At 49.8% G+C, this 24,348-nt stretch overlaps 1 protein-coding gene across 5 annotated transcripts in view; it reads left to right on the top strand.

Annotated features, from left to right (window-relative positions):
* Positions 1-250: 250 nt before the first annotated feature.
* Positions 251-24,348, top strand: part of DHX30 (DExH-box helicase 30) — a 35,260-nt gene continuing 11,162 nt past the window's right edge. Inside the window, exons 1-6 of one of the 5 annotated variants that reach the window (XM_058678702.1) lie at positions 251-396; positions 2,399-2,481; positions 6,062-6,116; positions 12,862-12,957; positions 20,523-20,653; positions 21,992-22,102. In XM_058678702.1, the coding sequence (XP_058534685.1) occupies positions 6,089-6,116; positions 12,862-12,957; positions 20,523-20,653; positions 21,992-22,102 (366 nt within the window). In that variant the 5' untranslated portion in view covers positions 251-396; positions 2,399-2,481; positions 6,062-6,088. Of the gene's footprint in view, positions 397-729; positions 755-2,398; positions 2,482-6,061; positions 6,117-12,861; positions 12,958-13,942; positions 13,972-18,530; positions 18,766-19,584; positions 19,767-20,522; positions 20,654-21,991; positions 22,103-24,348 lie in introns of those variants that run through there. The other 4 variants (XM_058678703.1, XM_058678705.1, XM_004581428.2 and 1 more) reach the window with 4 other exon arrangements.

Below are 24,348 nucleotides of genomic sequence, written 5' to 3'. Positions count from 1 at the left end.
GCCCCCGACCCGCACGCTCCGCGACCCCGGAGCCGCTCGCCTGCCCGCGCCCCTCGCGCCCCTGCCGGAAGTCCCGCCCGCGCTGCCACCCCGCACCCCAGTGGGCCGGTTGCCCGGGGACTAAGCCGGACCTTGGCTGCTCCGCACCGTAAGCCCTGGGCAAGCCACAGCGAGCCCCAAGCGCGCCCTGCGTGACACGCTGAGGTGCGGGGGTCGGGCACGGGGCCAAGGCGCCGAAGGCGGGCAGTGCCAGGGAGGCCGGAGGGACTTCCGCTCCGGACCCGGAAAGGGCCGCGCCAACGCTGGTGGGAGTTGTAGTCCGGCCGTGATTGGGGGGGGGGGGGCCCGCGGCTCATGCGCGGTGCACCGAGGCTTGTTTCACATCTGTAACAACAGGTGAATTGGGCTTTTTATTCTCCTTTTTCGTGCACTTTGGGGGAGCCTGTCGCGGCCGGGGATGGTCCGTGCGAGGAGGGGACCTAGATCCGGCGGCCGGCCTCGGGGAGAGTGGGGCGGAGGAGTCGGAGGGCCCGAGGAGCAGGCCGGGCATCCTAGGCCTGCCCAGGAAGCCGGCAGGGCCCAGCCGTGGGCAACCAGGCCTCGGTCTGCCGTTGCCATGGAGCCGGGGCGGGGGCGGGGGCCAGACCGGTCCGCCGGGGCGGGCCTCGCTGCCTGGGGCTCGGAGGAGGCCGCGGGAGAGTCAGCTTCTTTGGCGCATCGACGCCTTCGCCTTAGTGGATGCTCTTTCCCCAAGGCAAGGCCTGGAGGAAGTCTACGGAGTGTCCCGAGACCTTTGTCTATTCCTTCTCCGTCCCTACCATGCCGGGCTGCCTGGACCGTTCGTCCTGATGGAGGCTTGGTGTACCCTGGCCTCCCTGGTGTACCCCTTTTGCATCGACCTTGTTGCCGGGGGAGGCCAAGGGGTGAGGTGTCCTTTGTTTGCGGAGGGTGCTTAGCCCCGTCTCGCAGGGGGAAGCCCTAATGCATGTTGGGTCCTTTGTTTGCAGTGCACTGGAGTCCCAGGGGTCGCGAGGGTTCCCCAAGCCCTGAGCATGGCGTCAGTGTGCTATCTAGCAGGGCCTCATGTAGCCACGTTGGTCAACTTGATTGATGTTTTGCAAGGCGGAGACTGCCCCACTTTAGGACCCCAGCCCGTGCTGGGGGGCTTTGCTGCACCCTGCAGCAGGGGGATTTGCAGGAAGGGCCAGTTGCAGGCTTTCTTCCTTGTTTCTGGTTGCAGCTTACTGGCTCAGATGCAGCAAGACATTGTCTGGTGGCTCCCTGGCACGTGTTCCTGCCCATGGTGGTGGTCTTGATTACATCTTGTAGTTTACTCTTCAATTTTGGAGTCTTCAAGTTTCCAGTAAGAAGAACTCTTTCTGATAGTATTTGAGATCACTGGTAGTGCTATTTTCTTAGGTATCTGTCTGATGTGCGGAAACTGCATTCTTGGTTGCATTTGTTTAAACATCTATACCCCTAGCAGATAATCTTCAGGTGTTTTACCTAGTCTAACTGTGGTCCCATTTTTGTATCAGCAGTTGAGCCCTTCTTGCCCCTTTGAAGAACTTTGAAGCTGTTGGTGTAGAAGGTTAGCTTGAGAAATAAGCCCTGGAATGTTTATGCAACAGCATGATGTATTGGGTTAGGAGAGTAGCACTGTGGTAGAATCACAGAGAACTTTAAAGTCAGAACAATTTAAGTACAGATTCCATTCTTCCCAGAGGCAGCTGTGGCATCTTGGGCAAGTTGCAGAACCTTTCCTGCTTTACATTTCCTTCCCAGTGAAACATTATCCCTTCCTCACGAGGAGGATGCATGGATTTGATGGGATAAAATTATGGAAGTACGATGGAGTCTTCAAGAAGTTCATGGAGAGAGTGCATGTAATGGGAAAAGCTATGAAAGGATTTCAGAATTTCTTGCACCCAGTTCATCATTTAACTCCATTTTGTATAAACTTTTTGGCATTCTCAAACACTCTGTTCCATGTAGAAATGGTATTGAGTTATGATTATTTTCCCCACCTGGGAAAGCATCCTCACTTCTTTTTCTGCCTTAGATAAATGGGTATGATAATCATTACAGGCTCAGAACTCCTAACTAAAAGCAAGCCTTTTTTTTTTCCCTCTGGGCTTGGAAAACATGTTTTTCAGGTTGACAAGTCCTTTCTTTACCTTGGTATCTCCTTCCTGGTTTCTGAGAGGTGCTGATATGGGTCTAGAATGGGTTCCGACAGGTCCTGAAGTCAGGCTGTTGAGTCCTAGGGATGTGTTTCATGGCGCTAACGTAATGTGTCCTTGCTCTTGGAGTCGGTAACTGAATTTCAGTGATTGGAGCTTTCCTATTTTCCCCCGTCGGGGCCAAAACGCCAGTGACCCAGCTTTGTACTTCCCAGCCTCGTGATGAGGAAGAGCAAGGAGAGACTTCAACTCCAGTTCAACAGCCTGCGAAATCTCAGGGTGCCACTGCTTCTGTAAGGTAAGTCGCTTCAGCCACCCCAAGTACAGCAATGGAGGATCTCCTGCCCAGCCACCTGGTAAAGCAAAAGGAATGACTTCAGTCCATGTATGGCTGTCATGGAAAGGACTGTTTTCAGCTAGAGAGTAGAAAATCTCCTTTCTTGGTATCATCCCCTAGTGAGTCCACCGGGAATTAGGTTCTATTTTCTTATGGAAAAAATATTTTTTTGTTTTGTTTTTGGGTTTCTATTTGAAAGGCAGATCAGATGTATGCAGAGAAGGAGAGACAGAAAGATCCGTCCACTGTTTCACTCCCCAAGTGACTACAACAACCGGAGTTGAGCCTATCAGGAACCAGCAGAGTCCTCCGGGTCTCCCATGTGGGTACAGTGTCCCAAGGCTCCGGACCATCCTTCACTGCTTTCTCAGGCCACAAGCAGGGATGGGAAGTGGAGGAGCTGGGACATGAAACAGTGTCCATATAGGATCCCGGCACTTGCAAGATGAGAATTGAGCCATTGAGCCATTGTGATGGGCCCAGAAGAATTTTTTTTCTAAGATTTATTTTATTATTATTTTTTTTATTGGAATGTCAGCTATACAGAGAGAAGGAGATATATAGAGAAAGATCTTCTGTCTACTCAACAAGCGGAGCTGATCTTATCTGAAGCCAGGAACCCCAAGCTTCTTTCAGATCTCCCACATGGGTACAGGTCCCAAGTCTTTGAGCCATCCTCGACTGCTTTCCCAGGCCACAAGCAGGGAGTTGGATGGGAAGTGGAGCTGCCGGGATTAAAACCAGCGCCCATATGGGATCCTGGCACATGCAAGACAAGGATTTAGCCACTAGGCTACTGTGCTGGGCCCACAAAGAAATCTTTTTTTTTTTTTCATTACAAAGTCAGATATACAGAGAGGAGGAGAGACAGGAAGATATTCCGTCCGATGATTCACTCCCCAAGTGAGCCGCAATGGCCGGTGCTGCGCCGATCCGAAGCCGGGAACCAGGAACCTCTTCCTGGTCTCCCACGCGGGTGCAGGGTCCCAAAGCATTGGGCCATCCTCGACTGCCCTCCCAGGCCCAACAAATCTTGATGTAATAGGATTTTACTTGTCTGTGAGCTAAAGGGTCACTGAACCAAACCAGGGACTTTAAATATTACTCTGTTGCAAGTAATATTTGCAACAATATTTGGCTAGCTACAAAACATTCTAGAGCTTTGTAAAATTTCTGTAAAAAATCCTGTATTGGGCCCAGCGGCGTGGCCTAGTAGCTAAAGTCCTTGTCTTGAACGCGCTGGGATCCCATATGGGCGCCAGTTCTAATCCTGGCAGCTCTACTTCCCGTCCAGCTCCCTGCTTGTGGCGTGGGAAAGCAGCCGAGAATAGCTCAGAGACTTGAGACCCTGCACCAGCATGACAGACCGGGAAGAAGATCTGGGCTCCTGGCTTTGGAATGGCCATTGCAGTCACTTGGGGAGTGAACCATCGGATGGAAGATCTTCCTCTCTGTCTCTCCTCCTCTCTGTATATCTGCCTTTGCAAGAAAAATAAATAAATCTTAAAAAAAATAATCTTATCTTGAAACTCTTCCTGTATTTTTAAGGACAGTGTGGGAAAAGGATGGCAGCATCATTCTTGATTGGCATGGAGAGGATTAGAGAATTTTTTTTGAAGATTTATTTATTTTTGTTAGAAAGGCAGATACATAGAGGAGGAGAGCCAGAGAGAGAGGAAGATCTTCCAATCTTCCATCTGAAAATTTATTCCCCAGGTGACTTCAACGGGCAGTGCTGAGCCTATCCGAAGCCAGGAGTCAGGAGCCTCTTCTAGGTCTTCCGTGTGGGTGCAGGGTCCCAAGGCTTTGGGTCGTCCTCGACTGCTTTCCCAGGCCACAAGCAGGGAGCTGGATGGGGAAGTAGAGCTGCCAGGATTAGAACTGGCACCCATATGGGATTCCAGTGCTTGCAAGCCAAGGACTTTATCTGCTAGTCTACCGCGCCTTGCCCTATTAGAGACTTTTAAAAAGCAGAATTGAGGAGCTGTTTATAAGCAATTATTTTTTTTTACTTTTTTTTTTTTTTAAGATTTATTTTATTTTTATTACAAAGTCAGATATACTGAGAGGAGGAGAGACAGAGAGGAAGTGGAGTTGCCGGGATTAGAACCAGCGGCCATATGGGATCAAGGCGAGGACCTTAGCCACTAGGCCACGCTGCCAAGCCCTATAAGCAATTATTTTTATACTGTCCTAACCAGAAAGTATTTCTTTGTAAAGTAGCAGTCATCTAAAAAAATGTTTTAGATTTTATCACATTTAGATTTCCTTCAAAATCAGAATTTTCTTAGGAGTCAATAGGATGTAACTTCTCACATTTTATAATTGTTGATACTGTACAGAAGTTTTCTTTCTCAGCTTCTAAGTCCTGTGCTCTGAAGGGTTTGGCCCCAGGCCAGCTCTGCACTCCCCACCTCAAGATCTTAAGATCTCAAGATCTGACAAGAAAGGCCAGCAAGAGTAGGACTGACTCCTCCACCCCAGATTCCTAGTAAAGTTGAACATTGTGCTGATTTATCAAAACATTATCTAGATGTTTACAAACTAAGGTCATTTACAGTTGTTGTGTTATTCAAAACATGTTTGAGTTTCAGTATTTTTTTAAATTAAATTATTGAACCAGAGATGTTAACTTTTCTGTGTTTTTGTTGTTGTTGTTGTTGTTGTTGTTGTTTTGGTGATTTTTAGGTGTATTCCTGAGTTAAATGTGCTAAAAGACAAAAAGCCTCTGACCAATGGTTATGTGTTAATTTTGTGTTTATTATTTTACAGACTCTGCTATGAAAAGTTTCTTTTTCCTTCTTTTTAAGCTTTGTTTACTTATTTGAAAGGCAGAGTCTCAAAGAGAAGGACAGAGAGAGATCTTCCATCTGCTGGTTTACTCCCTAGTGGCCATAATGGCCAAGACTGGAAGCCAGGAACCTGGAATGCCTTTCAGGTCTCCCACATGTGTGCATGGGCCCAAGGACTTGGGCTGTCTTCTCCTACTTTCCCAGGTACACTAACAGGGAGCTGAATTGGAAGTGGAGCAGATGGAGCTCAAACTGGTACCCACAAGGATCCCAGTGTTGAAGTGGGTGGTTTGATCTGATGGGTCACAACACCAGTCCCTGAGAAATTTTTTGTTCTTTAACATTCTATAATTATTCTTTGACACTCTCAATTAGATCTTATTCCTAGGCACTTGGTAAGGTGTTGTTGAAGCCCAGTAAGCCAGTTTGTCCAGGCAGTCCTGGGGTTCTTTGTGGAATTTAGTTTTTTTCCTGCACGTCCCAAGGATATCTCTCGATTCTGTGGCGAGCTGGAACCCTATGTGTCTTGTGATGAAATGTGTACCCTTCTGTTTAGCAGGGCTTAGGGAATTGAAGGACTCAGAGAAGAAATAAGTTTATGAGTTCTCAATTAGAAGCAAACTCATGTAATTACTCTAGAGTTGGCTTTCCCATCTTTAGGGCTGGGGGCAGCACTGGGCTCTTATAGAGAATGTGGGTTCCTGGAGCAGGAATATTAACCATTGCCTCGTGGCCCTTGCTCTTTGCAGGATTCCAGCTTTCCTACCTGGCCAGAAATGTTCAGCCTGGACTCATTCAGAAAAGGTAACTATGCTTACAACCTCCTGCTCCTGCTCCATGTGATGGGCAATAAGTGCTGGGAAAGGCCCTCTCCAGTGTGTAGTTCTTGGGCCTTTGTCTCCAAAGTGTTTTTCCATGTTTTTTTCTTGCATGATGCTTGCAACCCTTTGCCCTGACTTGTGTAGGTTTGCCACCTGTCTATCAAATACCTTCTGTTAAAATCCTGCTGGACTAGGCTAAGTTTTGTAGTACCATCACCTGCATGAACCTTTCTGATTGCGCTAACTAAATGCAGTCTGACTTTTCCCAACATCATGTCCATTGTTTCTTGTATCCATTCTGAATTGATCGCTGTGTCACTAGATCGGTTCCCTGAAACCAGGGTGGTCGTGTTCTTCTATCATCTACAGCCTTTTGCAGGTGATAACCCTCAGTAAATACTGGGAGGAAGTGTGTTGAGTCATTGTTACACTTGTGGTCATGGAAACTCTGGCAAGCCTTGAAATCAGTGCTTTCTAGCAAAGGGAGTTGTGTAAGCAGTGGTGGAATTGGTTTGTGGCTGGCTGCTAGGCTGGAAAAGTTCAAGGTCCGCTTATAGGACACACCATAGTTGGTAAGGACCCTAGGTGCCTGAGAGTTTTGAATGTCTTAGATAGGATCATAACTTTTCTCCTTCAAGGGAGAAATATTTTGGCTAATTGTATCTAAAAAGGAAAAAATCAAAAATGAGAAATGTGTCGTTAGCACACTATTTGAGGTGAAAATTGTTGATAGACTTGTTGACTTTTGTTGACTGGATTTTGTTGTCTGCTCACTTTTTTAATTTTTAATTTTCTTTTTAATATTGTTTACATAATTGAGAGGAATGCAGGCCATATCGGCCTCTAGATTAGGATGGAGAGGTCAGGTATGGTGGAAGGTGGGTGGGACAAATGTTTGTCTTTTTTCTCCTATGTGCGTAGAAGAGGAGGGGAGGAGGTGGCTCCTTGCTGTCATATTACATCAGCACCCGGGGATGCGGGATGGTCATTTGATGACATCTTAGAGACTCTGATGTGGGGAAGAATGTTCCGAGGGTGTTACTTAAGTGGTTTTGATAGTTCTGAGAAGTTGTTGGCTTCATTGCTCTAGGGATGTGAAAATCTCTGCAAGATCTGTTGGTTGACAAAGTCCACCTTAGTGCATCGACAGGCCCAAAAACATGCTGCAAAGCCTGGCCAACAGAATTGTCTAACCTTTTCTACTTTCCATCTTCTGGCGAGATGGAAGTATGTTGGACCACAACCACTTGATATTCCATGCTGGTCTAGATGTTCCCTGTGTGCATCTGGGCATGCTCTCTACCACAGAGGCCCAAGAAACCTTGCCTGGGTTAACCTCTAAGTTGACTCTTGCCTGCACCAGCCAGCGCAGAGTCAGGTTTGGTCTGTCACCTATATCAGCCAACGCACATACCAGTGGATGCAGTTGCCTGCCCAGTGCCTCTAATCCTGCACCTCATGCAGACTGACAGGTGTTGCGGCCCAATCCAGCCAGTCTGCCACAGACTCAGTCCTCATGCATACCAATGGCTTAGGCAGGATGACTGCTAATAACCCCCATCAAGTCCACCTACAGCCCTGGTTTTTGGCCATGCCAGCCTCTGCTACGGCCCAGCCTGGTCCAGCCAACATCCCTTTCTGGCTCTTTTTGTACATCCATGGGTATTGTGGTTTAGTCCAGCCCAACCTGGCCCTCAAGTATGCTGACAGGTGCCACCGCCTTGTCCAACTTGGGCTTCCACCAGCCCTAGTTCTCGTACTCAACAAGGGTAAGTACAACCTAGCAAGGGAGTGTCGACGGCTCACCTGGCAGGCATACTTCCAGTCTCGGATCTTGTGCCTGCCAGGGAGTATTCCACTCAGGCCTTCCATGACTTGTACCAGTGCTGACACTTGACTGCTGGTGCTGCAGCTTAGCCTGGCCAGTCCATACCCATTCTTGTGCACACCAGTGGGTGTAATAACCTCACCAAGCCTGGCCCAACCCCTGTCCTAACTCTCGTTTCACATAGAGGCAGTGACTCAGCAGGTGAGTCCCAGAGGCTCCTCTGCCATGCCTGGGTCTTGTGCATACCAGTGGCTGCTTGTCCCAGTCTGAGATGGCCCACCCCCAGTCTCGGCATTTGGCAACGGGTGCAGTAGCCTACCCCAGCCCGGTGGGCTCCCCAGCAACAATCCTCATGTGAACTGGTGGCTGTTTTCATCCAACCAGGTCTGACCTGCACCCTCTCCTACTCTCACTTGTGCCAGTGTGTTCTGAGGACTGGTCCAAACCACTGTGCTCCTTGACCTGGCCTACACATGTGCAGCACACACAATACTGCAGCCCAGTCTGGTCTGGCCTGCCCCAGCCCTGAATTTTGGGGTCACCAGCAGGAGCTGTGGCCTAGCAGGAGGAGACTCCATTACAAGGTCGGCTTCCTGCAACAGAGTTCATGTGTGCTTGCAGGTGTTATCTGCTCACTTATAAAAGGTAAATGAGGCCAGGTGTGGTAGCCTCGCGGCTAAAGTCCTTACCTTGTATGTGCTAGCATCCCGTATGGGTGCCAGTTCATATTCTGGCTGTTCCACTTCCCATCCAGCATCCTGCTTGTGGCCTGGGAAAGCAGTCAAAGACGGTCCAAAGCCTTAACACCCAATTGGGAAACCCAGAAAAAGCCTCTGGATCCAGGCTTTGGATCAGCCCAGCTTCAACTGTTGTAGTTACTTGGGGAGTGAACCAGCAAATGGAAGATCTGTCTCTCCTTCACTCTGTAAATCTGACTTTCCAATAAAAATAAATAAATCTTAAAATATAAATATATTTTTAATTAATTTATTTTTTTTTATTAGAAAGTCAGATATACATAGAGAAGGAGAGACAGAAAGGAAAGATCTTCCATTCACTGGTTCACTTCCCAAGTGACTGCAACAGTCAGTGCTGAGCCAATCCGAAGCCAGCAGCCAGGAGTTTCTTCTGGATCTCCACGTGGGTGCAGGGTCCCAAGGCTTTGGGCCATCCTTAACTGCTTTCCCAAGCCACAAGCAGGGAGCTGGTTGGGAAGTGGGGCCTCTAGGACATGAACTAGTACCCATATGGGATCTTGGCATGTGCAAGATGAGGACTTTAGTTGTTAGGCTACCATGCCTGGCCCAAAAATAAGTAAATCTTTTTTTTTTGTTACTTAAAAAGAAAAATGTAAATGGGGCCCGATGTAGTAGCCTAGCGGCTAAAGTCCTTGCCTTGAATGTGCTGGGATCCTGTATGAGTGCCGGTTCTAATCCCAGCAGCCCAGTTTCCCATCCAGCTCCCTGCTTGTGACCTGGGAAAGCAGTTGAGGACGGCCCAGAGCGTTGGGACCCCGCACCCACGTGAGAGACCTGAAAGAAGTTCCTGGCTCCAGGCTTCGGATCGGCGCAGCATCAGCCATTGCGGCCACTTGGGGAGTGAATCATTCGACGGAAGATCTTCCTCACTGTCTCTCCTCTTCTGTACATCAGCCTTTCCAATAAAATAAATAAATAAATAAATAAAAATCTTAAAAAAAATCACAGTACCTGTGTCATAGGGCTGTTCTAAGGGTCATGTGAGTTAATGCTTGTTAAGAGCTTAGCACGGGCCTGACCCTTGCACATCCTCATTAAGTAGCTTCAGGACTGTGATTTTGATATTATGTATTACTAAAAACTACTTTATGCTTGAGGAGTTGAAGGAATCACTGTCTTGAGGTTTTTTTTTATCTTTAATGTTTATTACTTATTGTTATCTACTTGAAAGGCAGAAAGAGAGAGAGCGAGCGAGCAAAAGAAACACAGCTCTTCCATTCACTGTTTCACTACTCTAGTGCCCAGCACAGCCAGGGCTGGACCAGGCCAAACCTAGGAGCTCTGAACTCCATTTGAGTCTCCCATGTGGGTGGCATGGCCCCAAACGCTTGAGTCATCGTCATCTGCTGCCTCTTGTGATGGATGAGCAGGAAGGTGGAGCAGGTGCAGAGTAGCCAAGACTTCAGTTGATATGGGATGTGGGCATATTGCAGCTAATCCCTCTGTACTTTGATATCTGTACACGGCCTTAAGAGTTTTCTTCAGGCAGATTTTTCTCTGGTTTCTTAACTATAGGACTCAGTTCTCAGCACTATCTTTTGTTTTCTTCTTCTCCTCTCTCTTTTTTTTTAAAGATTTATTTACTTATTTTAAAATTATAGTTACCCTGAGAGAGGAAGAGGTAAGAAGTGAAGAGTGAGAGAGTGACCTTCCATCCATTCATTTACTTCCCAAATGGCCATTTTGGCTGGCCCAAAGCCAGGACCCAGGATCTTGTGTCCTAAACCCCATTCTTAGCAGTGTAGTGAAGCCGTTAGCAGTGATGTAGTTGCTTTGTGGTCTGTGCCCAGCCCTTGGTCTTGGGTCCAGCATGCATGTGATAAACAGGTTGTGAGTAGATTATTCTCTCTGGGGCTGAGCCCTGCACCTGGTGTTGAGCAGGAGAGCTACAGCTTGGCCTATGCTGAGTGTGGTGAGCTTGTGTGATTGGGCATGTGCTGTGTGTGCTTTGAGGTGCTAGGGTGAAGACAGTTGCTTCATAGGTGCTTCACCAGTACTCACCAGATGGGCTGTTTGCTTCTTGAGAGAACAGCTACAGGAACTCCAGGAGGCATTGTGAACTGTGGCCTGCTGGGTCTTGGGCCTGGCTGTCATCTTTCCTAGCATACAGTTCAGCAGAGCTGCTGGGGAGGGCGGGTCCCATCTGGAATGAGAGTATGCCTACTGAGTTAGTTGCCTGTGACTGTCCCTGCCAGGATCATAACGCAGGCATCTGATATCAGCTGTGATGGTCTTAGAATTAGGCCACGGAGAGCAAGCTGAGCCTTCTCCAGTCAACCCAAAACTTGCAACACACTGGACCCATAGCAGGGATTTGTATTTTTTCCTTCAGCTACATGGTTAGAAGAGGAATTGGTGATGCTCTGGCATTGAAAACACTTACTCCCAATTGCTGAAAATGCTTAATGAGACCATCATCACTAGGTCAAAATTTTTTCTTTCAGTCCAGTATCACTGGGTGTAAGTGAGGAACTTTCTCAATAAGGAATAGTTAGATTGAGTGGTTACTTTCAGCTTGTCTTTAAGGAAGACCTGGATTTAGTTTCAGGATAAACCTTGATCTTAGGCAGTTGACATTTGTGCTGTAACACTGCATGTGTGTTCTGTGAAGCCACACATCCGTATCGTGAGGGGGACTGTAGAAAACAGTTGAAACAGATGCTAAAAATGTTCAAAGAACATTCTAGTAAGAACAGAACAGGCAGTGGTGGCACAGCGCAGGTGGAAATGGGGCTGAGAGCTGGTAGTGTGGGAGTGCAGGTCCTCGCTCCCCTTGCCAGATGTTATGAACATGTTCACAAGTGCTAAACTGTTGTGGCAATTGTAAACTAAACATTCCTCAACTCACCATCTGGATTTTAATTAAAAATACAATAGAGGCAGGGTGAGCAGCCTGGTCCCATTTTGGAGTGCCTGGGTTTAACATCTGGCTCTGTGCTTGCTTCGGCAGCACATATACCAAAAATTGGAACATCTGGCTCTAGCTCCTGACTTTAGGTTCCTGCTAATGTGGCCCTTGGGAAGCAGCAGGTCCTGGCTCAAGCAGACGGGTCCCCACTGCCCACGTGGGAGACCTAGATTGGGTTCTGGGCACTTGATTTCTGTCTGGCTTAGCTAGCCCTGACTATTAGAGGCATTTGGAGAGTGAACCAGCACGTTGGAGCAATTGTGTTTGTTGCGCTTTAAAGTAAATAAATATATAAGCTTGAAAAACAATAAGGCCACAACAATGCAGGCTGCAGCTGTATGGGTCTTTTCTTTCCCTGCTAAAGGTAATGTTGCTACTGCTTTTACAGAGGTGGGCGTTTGTCAAATGTTGAGTGTATGTGGCTGTGTTGTCTGCCCTGCAGATTGTGCTGAAAGGAGGGGCCAGAGAACTCTGGCCTTTCCTCTGGTTGGCGAATCTCTGATATTTTCATCATTGGTATGGTTTAAAACACCCTATGCTTACCCACCTGAATCTTTATCTTCTCATGGGTGATTCAGAGGGTGTCTTCATTTTAGTTCATGGACCTCATGTTCTTGGCATTTTTTTGAAAATTAGCTTTGTGGGTCCCTGGTAGCTAGCATTTAGTTTCAGATGAATGGAAACAGTTGGCCTTTTTAGGAAGAAGGAGACAGCTAATAAGTGTGGATCTAACTGTAGCTCAGACAGGGACCCTGGCAGATGTCTCTTACTCCAATCTCAGAGGGAAAGAGTAACCTGAGGCCTGGGGGCTGAGTGGTCACCTGGGGATCCCGTCGTGGAAGCATCAGTAGTTGCTCTTTGGGTTTCCACGACACCGTGGCTTTCAGTTTTCACCGCTGTCCTATCTGCCTCTCGTGACCCAGGGCTGGAGAGGATGTCGGATGGGGATTGAACTCACAGAGGCTCGCTAAGGAGCTAGGAAGGCAGTGAGGGCTTTGTGAGAGGAAGGAAGGGCTCTCCCCTAGGCAGTCATGCATTGCATCTCTTGAGACATTCCTTTTCTCCTTGGTGGCAGAGCTGGTCCTTTCCTCAGGCCCCATCACTGACTCCCACGACTGCCCAGTTGCTGCAGGCACAGAGGTTCCCCACAGGTGCTCCCGGGTGAATCAGTCGGAGGGTCTGCAGCCAACAGGGGTGAGAACATGCCATCCTGATGCCCTCTTTTTTTCTCCAGATCGGGCCCAGCACAGGCAGCGTCAGTGTAAACTTCCCCCACCCCGCCTTCCACCCATGTGTGTCAACCCTGCTCCCGGAGGGACCATCTCTCGAGGTAAGCGGGGAGCCTTGCTCCCAGCAACAGCTTGTCCAAGGTCTGTGGGGCAGTGGGTGGTGGTGGGCACTCCTGCTGCCAGGGTCTTGGGCCTCTGGTAAGAGGGGCGGGGTAGACTTGGCAGAGAGATTTCTTGGGGGGGTCCAGGTTATTCCCTGATCCTTGACCACACAGCTTGGACTCCTTCAGTCTCCTCGGGCCTCCTTGTGTCACTTGGAACAAAGCCTTGTTGTGTATTCAGCCCTAGTGTGGACAGTCTGTTTGGCCTGGGTCTCCCAGGCTGCTAAGAAGTCCCTGGCTCCAGGGTGCTAGTAGCAGGCTGGAACGGCAAGCCCTGACTCAGTCCAAGCCCTCCATCCTGGGGGGTTTGGGCATACCCCACAAATCACTTCCCTGTCCCTGTACCACCAGCATCTCAAAGCACTTTACTGACATTAGAATCTGCCTGCCAGGTCATTGGGCCAGGTGGACTGTCCTCCGGATTAGGGAGAATGGCAAAGCACCCAGATAAATGACAGTCCACGCCAGGCTATAGCTGTACCTGGAAATGGGGCATCTCAACAAGCGTCTCTACATGGGGCTTAGATCTATGCCAGGTCTGGTAGCCTTTTTGTCCTGACAGCTGCTATTCTCTGCCCTGTGCCTGCCTGTCCTCACCCCTCTGCCTGGCAGAAAGAGTGCTGTTTTAGGTCATTGGATCTTTGCTTCATCTCAAGGCCACGTGTTCGCTCTTGTCTCTGTCTGTAAAGTGCTTTGAAGGTCGAGAGTTCAGGAAGGATGCCGGGAGCACAGAACTCCTCAGTCTGTGCAGTCCCTGCTGCTGCAGTGGCCCCGACTACTGGCAGCAGTGTAGCAATGAGAACTTCCAACCCCTTGGACCCTTTGGTATAGGCTTGAAAGAAATGCCACCCCCTACCATTGCCAAAACAAGAGTTGATTGCCCTTTTTTTTGTTTCTTTCTTAAAATGCCCTGTAACTCGAAAAGGCTGAACGTTAACATTTCCAACATGGCAGGTGAGTGGCTCTGAGAGTGTCAGATTTGCTTTGGCTAAGCTTAAAGATGGTCAGTTGGGGTCCCCCAGCAGCTGGCTGGGCAGTGCCTCCTTGAGCACACACCCCTGCTAGTGGGGTGGGCGGCTGTCCAACAGGGGGCAGCTCCACAGGCGCCCTTCCCTATCTTCTGTGGAGAGCACAGACCCCACACCCCACCCCACCCCATGACGCCTCCCAAGGACGTCCCTGGGTGTGTGCATCTTGGCCTTCTCTTTCCTTTTGTCCTACTAGAAGCACAGACCTCTTGGCCTGTGTGTGACCAAGGCCTTTATTCCATGCTTTCTAATTCCCAAGCGGTTTCACGGTGCTTCTCCCTTGAAGAAGGAGGTATGTGGTAGAAACAGTTACTCTGGTGTTCCCCTCAGGAAAGCAGGGCTCCAGAAATGGTGGTCATCTGTCCTGATCCCAGTGCCCTCCGGAATCAGTTTAGGACTTGAAAGCCCCTCAGCCTCACCCCAATACTCTTTTAACCAACTTCTTAATGAAGCTGCCCTCTAAGATAAAAGATGAATAAACCAAGAAACTTACCTCTCAGTTTCCCTTTTGAATTTTCCCCACCTACTCAGATCTGAGATCTAAGAGTACTAGAAAGCAGCATGGCACAATACTGCCTTCTGTAAGGATCCTGGGGCCCACAAAACTGGTCAACTGGTCCTTTTCGCCCATCCCTTAACAGGAATGCACCTGTTTTCCTTTTTTCTTTTTTGCCCCCCCCTTTTTTTTCTTTAAGACTATTTCTATTGGAAAGGTAGATTTACAGAGAAGAGGAGACAGAAAGATGTTCGATCCGCTGGTTCACTCCCTAAATGGCTGAATGGCCAGAGATGATTTGAACCTTCTTCCTGGTCTCCCACACAAGTGCAGGAGCCCAAGAGCCAGAAACTTGTTCCAGGTCTCCTACGTGGGTATAGGGTTCCAAGGCTTTGGGTCATCCTCCACTGCTTTCCCAAACCATTAACAAAGAGCTGAATCATAAGTGGAGCATCTGAGACTTGAATTGGTACTCATCTAGGATGCTGATGCCGTGGCTGAGGATTAGCATGCTGCATCCTGTGCTGGCCCCCATTCCTGTTCTTGATGTTGCAGTTTACCTTAAAGGACCTGTGGCTTTACATACACTGAAGGGAAGGCAGTAACCCGGTCTGGGGATATGGGGTGTCAGTATCCCCACTACCACCCATGTGACCATTTATTGGCTTTTTGATCCTCCATAAAATGCTTAACTATGGTTAAGTAAGTTGCCAAGATGTCGACTAATGTTCCTGGTTCCTCAGTTGTCCTTGGTTTCTCCCACTGTCCCTCCAGAGGTGTTCTTGTTTGCCCAAAGCCTGCACTATTTGGTCTTCCTCCTATCTCCTTTCCCCGAGGTCGCCAAAGATGAAAATTTGAAAACACCCATCTTATTTATTTTTTAGCCTTCTCTTATTTTTCTAAGGTTTATTTATTTGAAAGGCTGAGTGACAGACAGATCAACTGATCTTGCATCTGCTGGTTTACTTCCCAAATGGCTACAACGACTACAACAGCTGGGGTTGGACCAGGTGGAAGCCAAGGGCTTGGAGCTCCACCATGGTCTCCCACACGGGTGGCAGGGACCCAAGACTTGGGCTACTTTCCATTGCTTTCCCAGGTGCATTAGCAGGGAGATAGCTCCTAAACAAAACAGCCAGAATTCCAACTGACCCTCTGATTTGTGGTTTGAGTAGCTCAAGCTACTAATTGTCTGCTTAACCTGCTGTGCAACAGTGCTTTTATCCTCAGCAGACTTTAATACCCTGATTCCATGCTGCTCTGTGTAGTTGTTTAGCACATATAGGACCAAATGTTTTGCCTGGACCCTCAGTTGATGAGATATCTCTGTACTAGTAAACTGTTTTTAGAACTTCCTCTAAATATACATATATATATATATTTAAAATATATTTGAAAGGCAGAGTTAGAGGGGGAGGAAGGGAGAGAGAGAAATCTTGTATCTGCTGGTTTACTTCCCAAATGGCTGCAGTGGCCAGGACTGAGCCAGGTCAAAGCCAGGGACTGGAGGCTTCTTCCAGTTTTCCAACATGGGCTGGGAACCCAAACACTCAGGCCATTTTGTGCTGATTTTCCAGATGCTCTAGCTGGAAACAGCCTGGGTAAAGTGGGTCAGCTGGGACTCAAACCTTCGCATATGTGGGATTCCATTGTCTTAAGGCAGCAGCTTAAATGCATTATGCCACAACATCAACCTCCTCTCCCCATTTCTGAATCCTAATCACTGACTGCCTTTAAAATAAATAAAGACCTTCCATCTGCCAATTCACACTCCTCAAATGGTTACAACAGCTGAGGTAGAGCTGGGCTAAAGCCAAGAACTTCTTCTAGGTCTCCCACATGGGTGCAGGGGCCCAAGCACTTGGGCCATCCTCTAATGATTTCCTAGGCACATTAGCAGGGACCTTGACTGAAGCAGAGCAGCCAGGACATCAGCCTACACCCATATGGTGAAAGACCTGCAACATCACAGCACTGTGGCCCCAAGACTTCTTTCCTTCTTCACAGTCAAGGAAAATAACTTCTCTCCCCCAGTGATGTGAAGGGGAAACCCCTAATGTTGGTGGGAGGAAGGGAGACTTGCTGAACCCCTCCAGCTTCCCTCAAGGACCTACAGAGCAGAAATTGGATCATACAGTAACTGTTTTAGGCTTCCTGGGCCACAGGCATGCTGTCACAGTTCTTCATGACAGTGTGGAAGTGACCACAGATGATACCTCATGAATGTTCACAGCAGGCTGTGGCTGGCTTTGGTCTGTGGGCTGCGCTAGAGGTATGAGGGAGGTCACAGAACCAGAGGGGTGGTGAAAGCTGGTGGGGCCCTGAGGGCTGAGAAGGTGACTTGTGGGCCTAGGGGGAACAAATACTGTTAGACTCCACAGGAACCTGTGAAGCCTCCCCCCGGGACCCCACTGGCTGGTTAGTATTGCCTTGTAGCTTTCCTTTCCCTTAAACTTTCTACCACCTGCTTGGATTGTGTCTTCTCAAGTGCAGGAAAACAGCCTAGTGAGCCCTCAGGTAGCCGTCACCCAGCTCTTATCAGCTCCTGGCCTGTTCTCTGTGGATCTCCCTCTGTTTCGACCTCTCTGGAGGAGTAAATACAATAAATCACAGTATTTCAGCCTTATACTAAGAGACTGTCACAGCCAGGTGCCATGCCAGGCTGGGCCCACTTTCTGTCTATCCACTGGTTAGCTGCTACACTGTAGTTTTCAGAGTTTTGTCCTTGGCCGCTGTGGCTGCTGCCTGGCTTGGTAAGCATCTGCATTCTCCAGGGGCCTCAGGGCACTCGGCCGGCGGCAGGGTGGGAATCTGGGCTTTAGGCAGCGAAATCTGCTCTGCACCAGAGTCCCGTCATGCCCCAGTATGGATGATCTGGGTAGGTGTAGATGGCAGCATCCCCTGGTTACAGCGGCTGTGTCAAACAGTTGTCACCAGAGTCACCTTCCCTTTCAGCCCCTTCCAGGAGTCAGTGGAGGAGTTGGAATTGAAACTGTGCCCACTGCCCAGGTCTGTCTCCAAGTGCCCTGTCCTGTGTTGTCGCGCACCGTCCCAGGGGCTTCCTTCACAGGGCACTCTGCAAAGACTTTCTCTGTGATCATTCCCACTGCCATGCAAAGGCAGCGTTTATTCCATTTTATCCTTGTAGTGGAACTCTCCCTGGCTCTAGGCTGCTAGAGTTGGGACTAAGCCCAACAAATCCTGTGCTCTTTGCCGGGGTCCCAAGCCAGCATCTTGTAACTTATTGATGGAGTTAGCACCCCGCAGTGTGTTTTAACACACTCCAGGATAGCCTTCCTTCCCAATACACCGCCACCTGTCACTGCCCACCTCTGACCCAGGCTCCCTTCCTGGGAATAGAGCTCTCGAAGTCCCCTGCCACGCACTGTCACAGCCGATGGTACACAACACAGCGCGACTCCCTGGTGACCCAAAGCCCAGGTGTCCTCATGGGTTGGAAAATGGAATCCCATCTTACTTTGCAATGAGGGAGGCACAGCTGAGATGGTGGCACCGGAGCCCACTCAGTCCTTGGCAGAAGTCACAGGTATTTTTGTCTTTGACTCCAGCTCTGGGGTTTAGAGTTTTTCTGCTTGTGTTTAAGAGGCCGGCCCTGCCCAGGTTCCATATTATTCCTCAGGTTTACACTGTAAACCCCTGAATGAGGTGGGAGTGCCCCAGTTTGGCAATCACCTTACACTCCACAGTCAGGTCCGCAGTGCAAGCCAGTTAGAAGCTTGGAACAATGGAATGGGCAGGACTGAGAAGGAACTAGACGCGTTTGTTTACACGCCTCTCTCCACCCAAAAATCCCACCTCAAATCCCTTGACGAGTCGGCTGTTTAGATTTTGGATTTGCTGGGGAGCCTAGATGCCCCGGCAGTGAACAGACCAGTGGGCTCCGGTCTCCTCGGTTTGGCGCAGGGTCCGCCGGCCGGCAGGGGGCGCGGGCCTCGGCTCCCGCTCTCGGCCGGGGCCCTGCCGCGCGCTGGGCCGCGGGGGCCGGCGGGAGCGCGATGGCGGCCGCCAGGAGACTCATGGCGCTGGCTGCCGGCGTCTCTCCGCGCCTGCGGTCGCCGGGCCCCCGCGCCGCCTGGCGACAGGGACGCTCGCGCGGCCTCTCATCAAGCTGCGCCCATCGCGACCCCACCAAGGAGGCCGCGGAGGCAGAGGCAGGGGAGGTCCCTGGCGGGACCGGGGAAGGCGACGGGAGCATGGTGAACGGTGAGGACCGTGGCGGGGCGAGTGGGCCGCGACGTCCTTGACTCTCGGGGATAGCCGGGCCAGGGCAGCCCGGACGGGCAGGCAGCCGTCCGAGAGCGGCTGGCGGCGGTGGCGGCGGCGCTGGGGTGAGCTCAGGGGTCAGGCCTTGTGGACCCGGGAGATGCCCGTACCTGGTAAGATGAGTGGCAAGTGGGGAGACAGGTAAACGCCCCCTCACCGCTCGGACGGGGGTCGGCATGGCTTCTCCCCTTAACTCCAAGATCGCCAAGACAGCGGTCTCGGGATGGACACGGCTACGGGCTCCGACCAGAGCGCACGGAACCTGGCGCGTCCCGCCCCACAAGGGTGGGTGGAGCCGCCCCACCTGCCTTTTAGGGCGACGGGGGCGGGTTCTCGGCGCACGTCCTTACCATTACAGTAGGGAGGTTGCTGTGTGGGGTCAACTCCTACCACAAACCTACTTGGATCCCGTGTCTTTAGCCCTTCAATCTTTGTTGGTCTACGAGGTCAACATTTAACAGGACTGTTCATTCTGGCAAGTTGAAACGGGAGTCAGCCCCAGGATACACAGTCTGAAACTTGATAGTTGGGTTACATTGGAATTCCTGGAAAAATCTTTTTCTTCTTTCTTCTCTCTCATTTTTTATTTACTTGAAAGCGTTACACAGGGAGGAAGAGATTGAGATCTTTCACCTATGGTTTATCTCCCAAATGGCTCGGATTCTTGGGGCTGAGCCAAACTACAGCCAGGAGTCAGGAACTAATTCTATGTCTCCTATGTGAGTGCTTGAGTTCAAGCACATAGGCCATTTTCAGCTGCTTTGCCAAGCACATTAGCAGGGAGCTAGATCGAGAGCGCAGCAGCTGGGTCTCAAACTGACACCCCTATAGGATGCAGGCATCGCAGCTAGCAGCTTTACGTGCTGCGTCACATTGCCAGCCCCACTGGTGGAAGAACACTTTTAAAATCAGAGGCTACCTCACCCCGCTACTGTTCGCAGGTGCGTTGCAGGGAATGCACAAGCTCTCCAGGTGATTATGATGAAGCAAGCACACATGTACGTAGTTCTAGTCCAACAGAGTTCCTTGTTGTGGAATATAAGGCCAGAGACTAGGCGGTACCTGTGTCTCTTGTGCAGGTGTCTGACCTCATGTCTCCTGAAGGGTCACTTGACTTTGAGGTCCAATCTCTTGTGTCTGGCTGCTTCTGGCAGCTTTCTCTGTGCCTGGCACATACCCCTTGTGTCTGGGGGGACCTTCTTGCCCTTGACTCTGAAGGTCTCCATCAGTAGTCTGGCGTTCACCATGGAGCTCCTCGCTAAACTGCAGGGGTATTGGTCAGCAGGAGTGGCCTTAGCTTGTCTTGATCCCAGTAAGGGTGGTGGTGGCAGTTGTGTGTGTATGTACTTCAGTTTTGTTTTTTGTTTGGTGATTTTCTTCACGTGTCACAGCAGGAGTGGTTGTAAACTCCAGGGGTCTGAAGCTAAGGGATGAATTTAGGGGGCAGAGGATGCTGGCTGGTCCTCTCTTGGGTGCTGAGTCGTTGGTCCTTCCCTCTGAGATGGTTTACCATGGGTCTGGCCCCATCGTCCTCGGTGAGTGCTTGAAGCCGTCCCTGTGTTCTTTTCCCAGGTGTTTGTGGATCCAGAGCCAGCATCCTCAATCCAGCCCAGGCTTGTCTTGATGCATATTCCATGGGTTTTTGTCTTATTTCAAAAAGAAGAACTACTGTAATGCTTTTGTTCTTATTTTCTTAGCTTCTAGGGACCTATTAAAAGAGTTCCCACAGCCCAAAAATCTTCTGAACAGTGTGATTGGAAGAGCCCTTGGTATCTCACATGCGAAAGACAAACTTGTCTACGTGCACACAAATGGACCGAAGAAAAAGGTAACTGTCGGTGGCTGGGGAGCCGCTGGTCTGACTGAGCCAGGAGGTGGGCTGCCTTTTACTGTTTCAGGCTTCTCTGTCAAGGAGGGGAAAGGGTGGGTCTCCTGAATTAAAATAGTCATGAGAGAGTCTCAGCACAGTTAGATTTGAAGAAGAGCCAGAGAATACATTTGCCTGTGTTAGGGAGAGGGAGTGTGGTGCTGAGTGCTCACCTGGTGTGAGACAGACACCTGACAGCTGGGTAGCACTCCAGGAAGTTGGTAGTTCTGACAATTCTTGCTGTTAGAAATTTGGAGATCCTGGGACCCGGCAGTGTAGCCTAGCGGCTAAAGTCCTCACCTTGAACGCACTGGGATCCCATGTGGGAACCGGTTCTAATCCCGGCTGCTCCACTTCCCATCCCAGCTCCCTGCTTGTGGCCTGGGAAATCAGTCGAGGATGGCCCAAAGCCTTGGGATCCTGCACCTGTGTGGGAGACCAGAAGAGGTTCCTGGCTCCTGGCGTTGGATCGGCGCAGTACCGGCCATTGCGGTTACTTAGGGAGTGAATCATTGGATGGAAGATCTTCCTCTCTGTCTCTCCTCCTCTCTGTATATCTGACTTTGTAATGGAAATAAATAAATCTTTAAAAAAAAAAAAAGAAATTTGGAGATCCTGAGTCACACAGAAACACACAGGCAGACCATCTGAATCAAGGTTATAGACATGAATAAATAAATATCAAATTAGGGCCCGGCTCGATAGCATGGCGGTTAAAGTCCTAGCCTTGAACACATCAGCATCCCACATGGGCACTGGTTCTAATCCTGGCAGCCTCACTTCCCATCCAGCTCCCTGCCTGTGGCCTGGGAATGCAGTCAGGACGGCTCAAAGCTTGAGATCAAAGCTTTGGGATCCTGCACCCGTTTTGGAGACCCGGAGGAAGCTCCTTGATCCTGGCTTTGGATTGGCTCAGCTCCGGCCATTGCGGTCACTTGGGGAGTGAACCATCAGGCAGAAGATCTTTCTCTCTGTCTCTCCCCCTCTCTGTATATCTGCCTTTCCCATAAAAATAAATAAATCTTTAAAAAATATTAAATTTAGAAAAATATTATAAAGATGGGACACGAGTCCAAGCTTGTCCTTTGGGTAGAGCAGCACCTTGAAGAAGCAGAATAACCTGAGATAGGGCTCCTGTGTTAAGAGGAGTTGGTGATAGGGGTGACGCTCCTGCATTGACCTCAGCTTGGCCTGTTGCTGGTGGGAGGTACATGGCTTGGCTCATGATCCTCCATGGGGTCTGCAGCGCCTCCATGCTTGGAGAAGTGTGTGGCCTGATTCTCTCTTTTCTTCCTCCAGAAAGTCACTCTGCACATCAAGTGGCCCAAGAGCGTGGAGGTAGAAGGCTATGGCAGCAAGAAGATTGATGCGGAGCGGCAAGCTGCAGCTGCTGCCTGCCAGCTGTTCAAGGTACACACACGCAAACACACAAATACATACATGGCCCTAGGAGGCCCTTGCCTCCTGCTGGCACCAAGTGGATCCTGAGGGAGCTGGACACAGTTCAACCAGTCACCTGTTAGGAGCCCTTCCTGCTTCTGGTACCTTCTGTACTGTTCAGCCAAGGAAGGAGGGCTTTAGTTTGTGTACCCCTGGGGTAACTATCCAGTGGTCTCAGAAACCCTTCGCGAAAAGCTGTTAGTGTCCAACCTCATGGGTACATTCAGTTTCTTTTTTTTCTTAGTGCTTCGTGTGGATTTTTTTTCGTGTAACTGTACATAATGAGAGGCCTTCAAAAAATTCATGAAACACACATGCTGAGGGCCCGGCGGCGTGGCCTAGCGGCTAAAGTCCTCACCTTGAAAGCCCCGGGATCCCATATGGGCGCCGGTTCTAATCCCGGCAGCTCCACTTCCCATCCAGCTCCCTGCTTCTGGCCTGGGAACGCAGTTCAGGACGGCCCAATGCATTGGGACACTGCACCCGCGTGGGAGACCTGGAAGAGGTTCCTGGTTCCCGGCTTCGGATCGGCGCGCAGTGGCCCATTGCGGCCACTTGGGGAGTGAATCATCGGACGGAAGATCTTCCTCTCTGTCTCTCCTCCTCTGTGTATATCTGGCTGTAATAAAATGAATAAATCTTTAAAAAAAAAAAAGAAAGAAACACACATGCTGAAAAATTGGTGGATTTCAAAATTTTATGCTCCAGAATAACCTTTTAACTCCTATTTTTCCACAAATTTTTGACGTGCCTTCATGGTCCTATCTTAATATGTATGTATTAGAACTGGCTTTGTGGTGTAGCAGCTTAGGTCTCTGCTGCAGTGCTGGCATCCCATATGGACACTGGGTGAAGCTTGGCCGCTCTACCTCTGATCTAGCTCCCTGATAATGAATCTGGGAAAGCAGTGGAGCAGGGCCCAGCTCACTGGGGATCTGCATCCAAGTCAGCAGATGGAAGAATGGAAAATCTCTCTCTTACTCCATCTTACAAATTAAAAAAAAAAAAAAAAAAAGAAATTCAGTAACTTTCACAATAGCAAAATATTTATTTATTTATTTGAAAAGCAGAGTTACAGAAAAACAAGGTAAGAGAAATCTTCCATGTGGTTCACTCCGAAACTTGCTACAATGGCTGGGACTGGGCTGGGCCAAAGCCAGGAAGCCTGGACTTTCTAGGCACAGTAGTAGTGAGCTTGATAAGAAGTGAAATAGCTATAACTTGAACTGCTGCCTATAGGGGATGCTGGCATCATAGGTGTTGGCTTACCCATTGTCACTGTGCCAGCCCCATGATCCTGTCCTGTATTGGGAAGGTGATGGTTGGCTGTCTCACTTTGCAGAAGTTACCTGGCCTTTACAGGGCCTTTGGTGTGGCCTGCCAGTTTACAGTGAGGAGGAGAGACAGAAAGATCTTTCGCCTGCTGGGTTACTCCCAAAATGATTGCAACAGCTGGAGCTGTTAGGAAGCCAGGAGCCAAGAGCTGCTTCTGGGTCTCCCATGTGGGTGAGGGTACTAGGGCTTTGGGTCATCCTCGACTGCTTTCCCACGCTACCAGTAGGAAGCTGGAAGGGAAATAGAGCCAGGACATTAAGTGGTCCCTATATGGGCTGCTGGCAGTGTCAGGTGGAAGATCAGCCAGTTGAGCCATTGCGCTGGCCCCACCAGTTTTTCTGCATCCCTAACAGACTGCCTTTGTAGCTCTGCCAGCCTGGAGGCATCTCATCTTCATGGGTCTTCCTGTCTGCCTCCTGATTCTGGGCTTCCCCTGACCTTACTTCTTCTCTGCCCTGCAGAGGATGGTTCCCCGTGCTGTTCTGGACCCACACATCACCGCTTCTTTTCTCTGTTGTCTTTTCGTGTTGCTTCTCTGTGCCTCCTTTCACTCTTCCCTCTCTTTGGGGTTTCTCTGCTGATGCCTTTCTGTAGCTGTACAGGAATTCAGAGCTTTTCTTTTGGCCCCTCTTCCAGCGCAGACCAATCTGGGGGCTGGTGGTTAGCATTTTCTCTCTCCCAGAAAAGGCTGTCTTCTGGCCGCTGGTCACTTTTGAGTACGTGTACTGTCTGGCATGTAGCACTGGTTATCAGTGACTGCAGCAACACTTGGCCAAACCTCTCCTGTTCTCAGTTCCCTGTGCTTGAGGGCAGTGTGGCTTTGGCCCCACCAGACTTCTCTTCCCAGTTCCCAAGATCCCTGCTTCTCTCCGTGTGTGTGT

Source organism: Ochotona princeps, chromosome 21 (assembly GCF_030435755.1).
Source record: "Ochotona princeps isolate mOchPri1 chromosome 21, mOchPri1.hap1, whole genome shotgun sequence".
Lineage (NCBI taxonomy): Eukaryota > Metazoa > Chordata > Mammalia > Lagomorpha > Ochotonidae > Ochotona > Ochotona princeps.
This window is presented reverse-complemented; position numbering and strand designations above follow the sequence as displayed.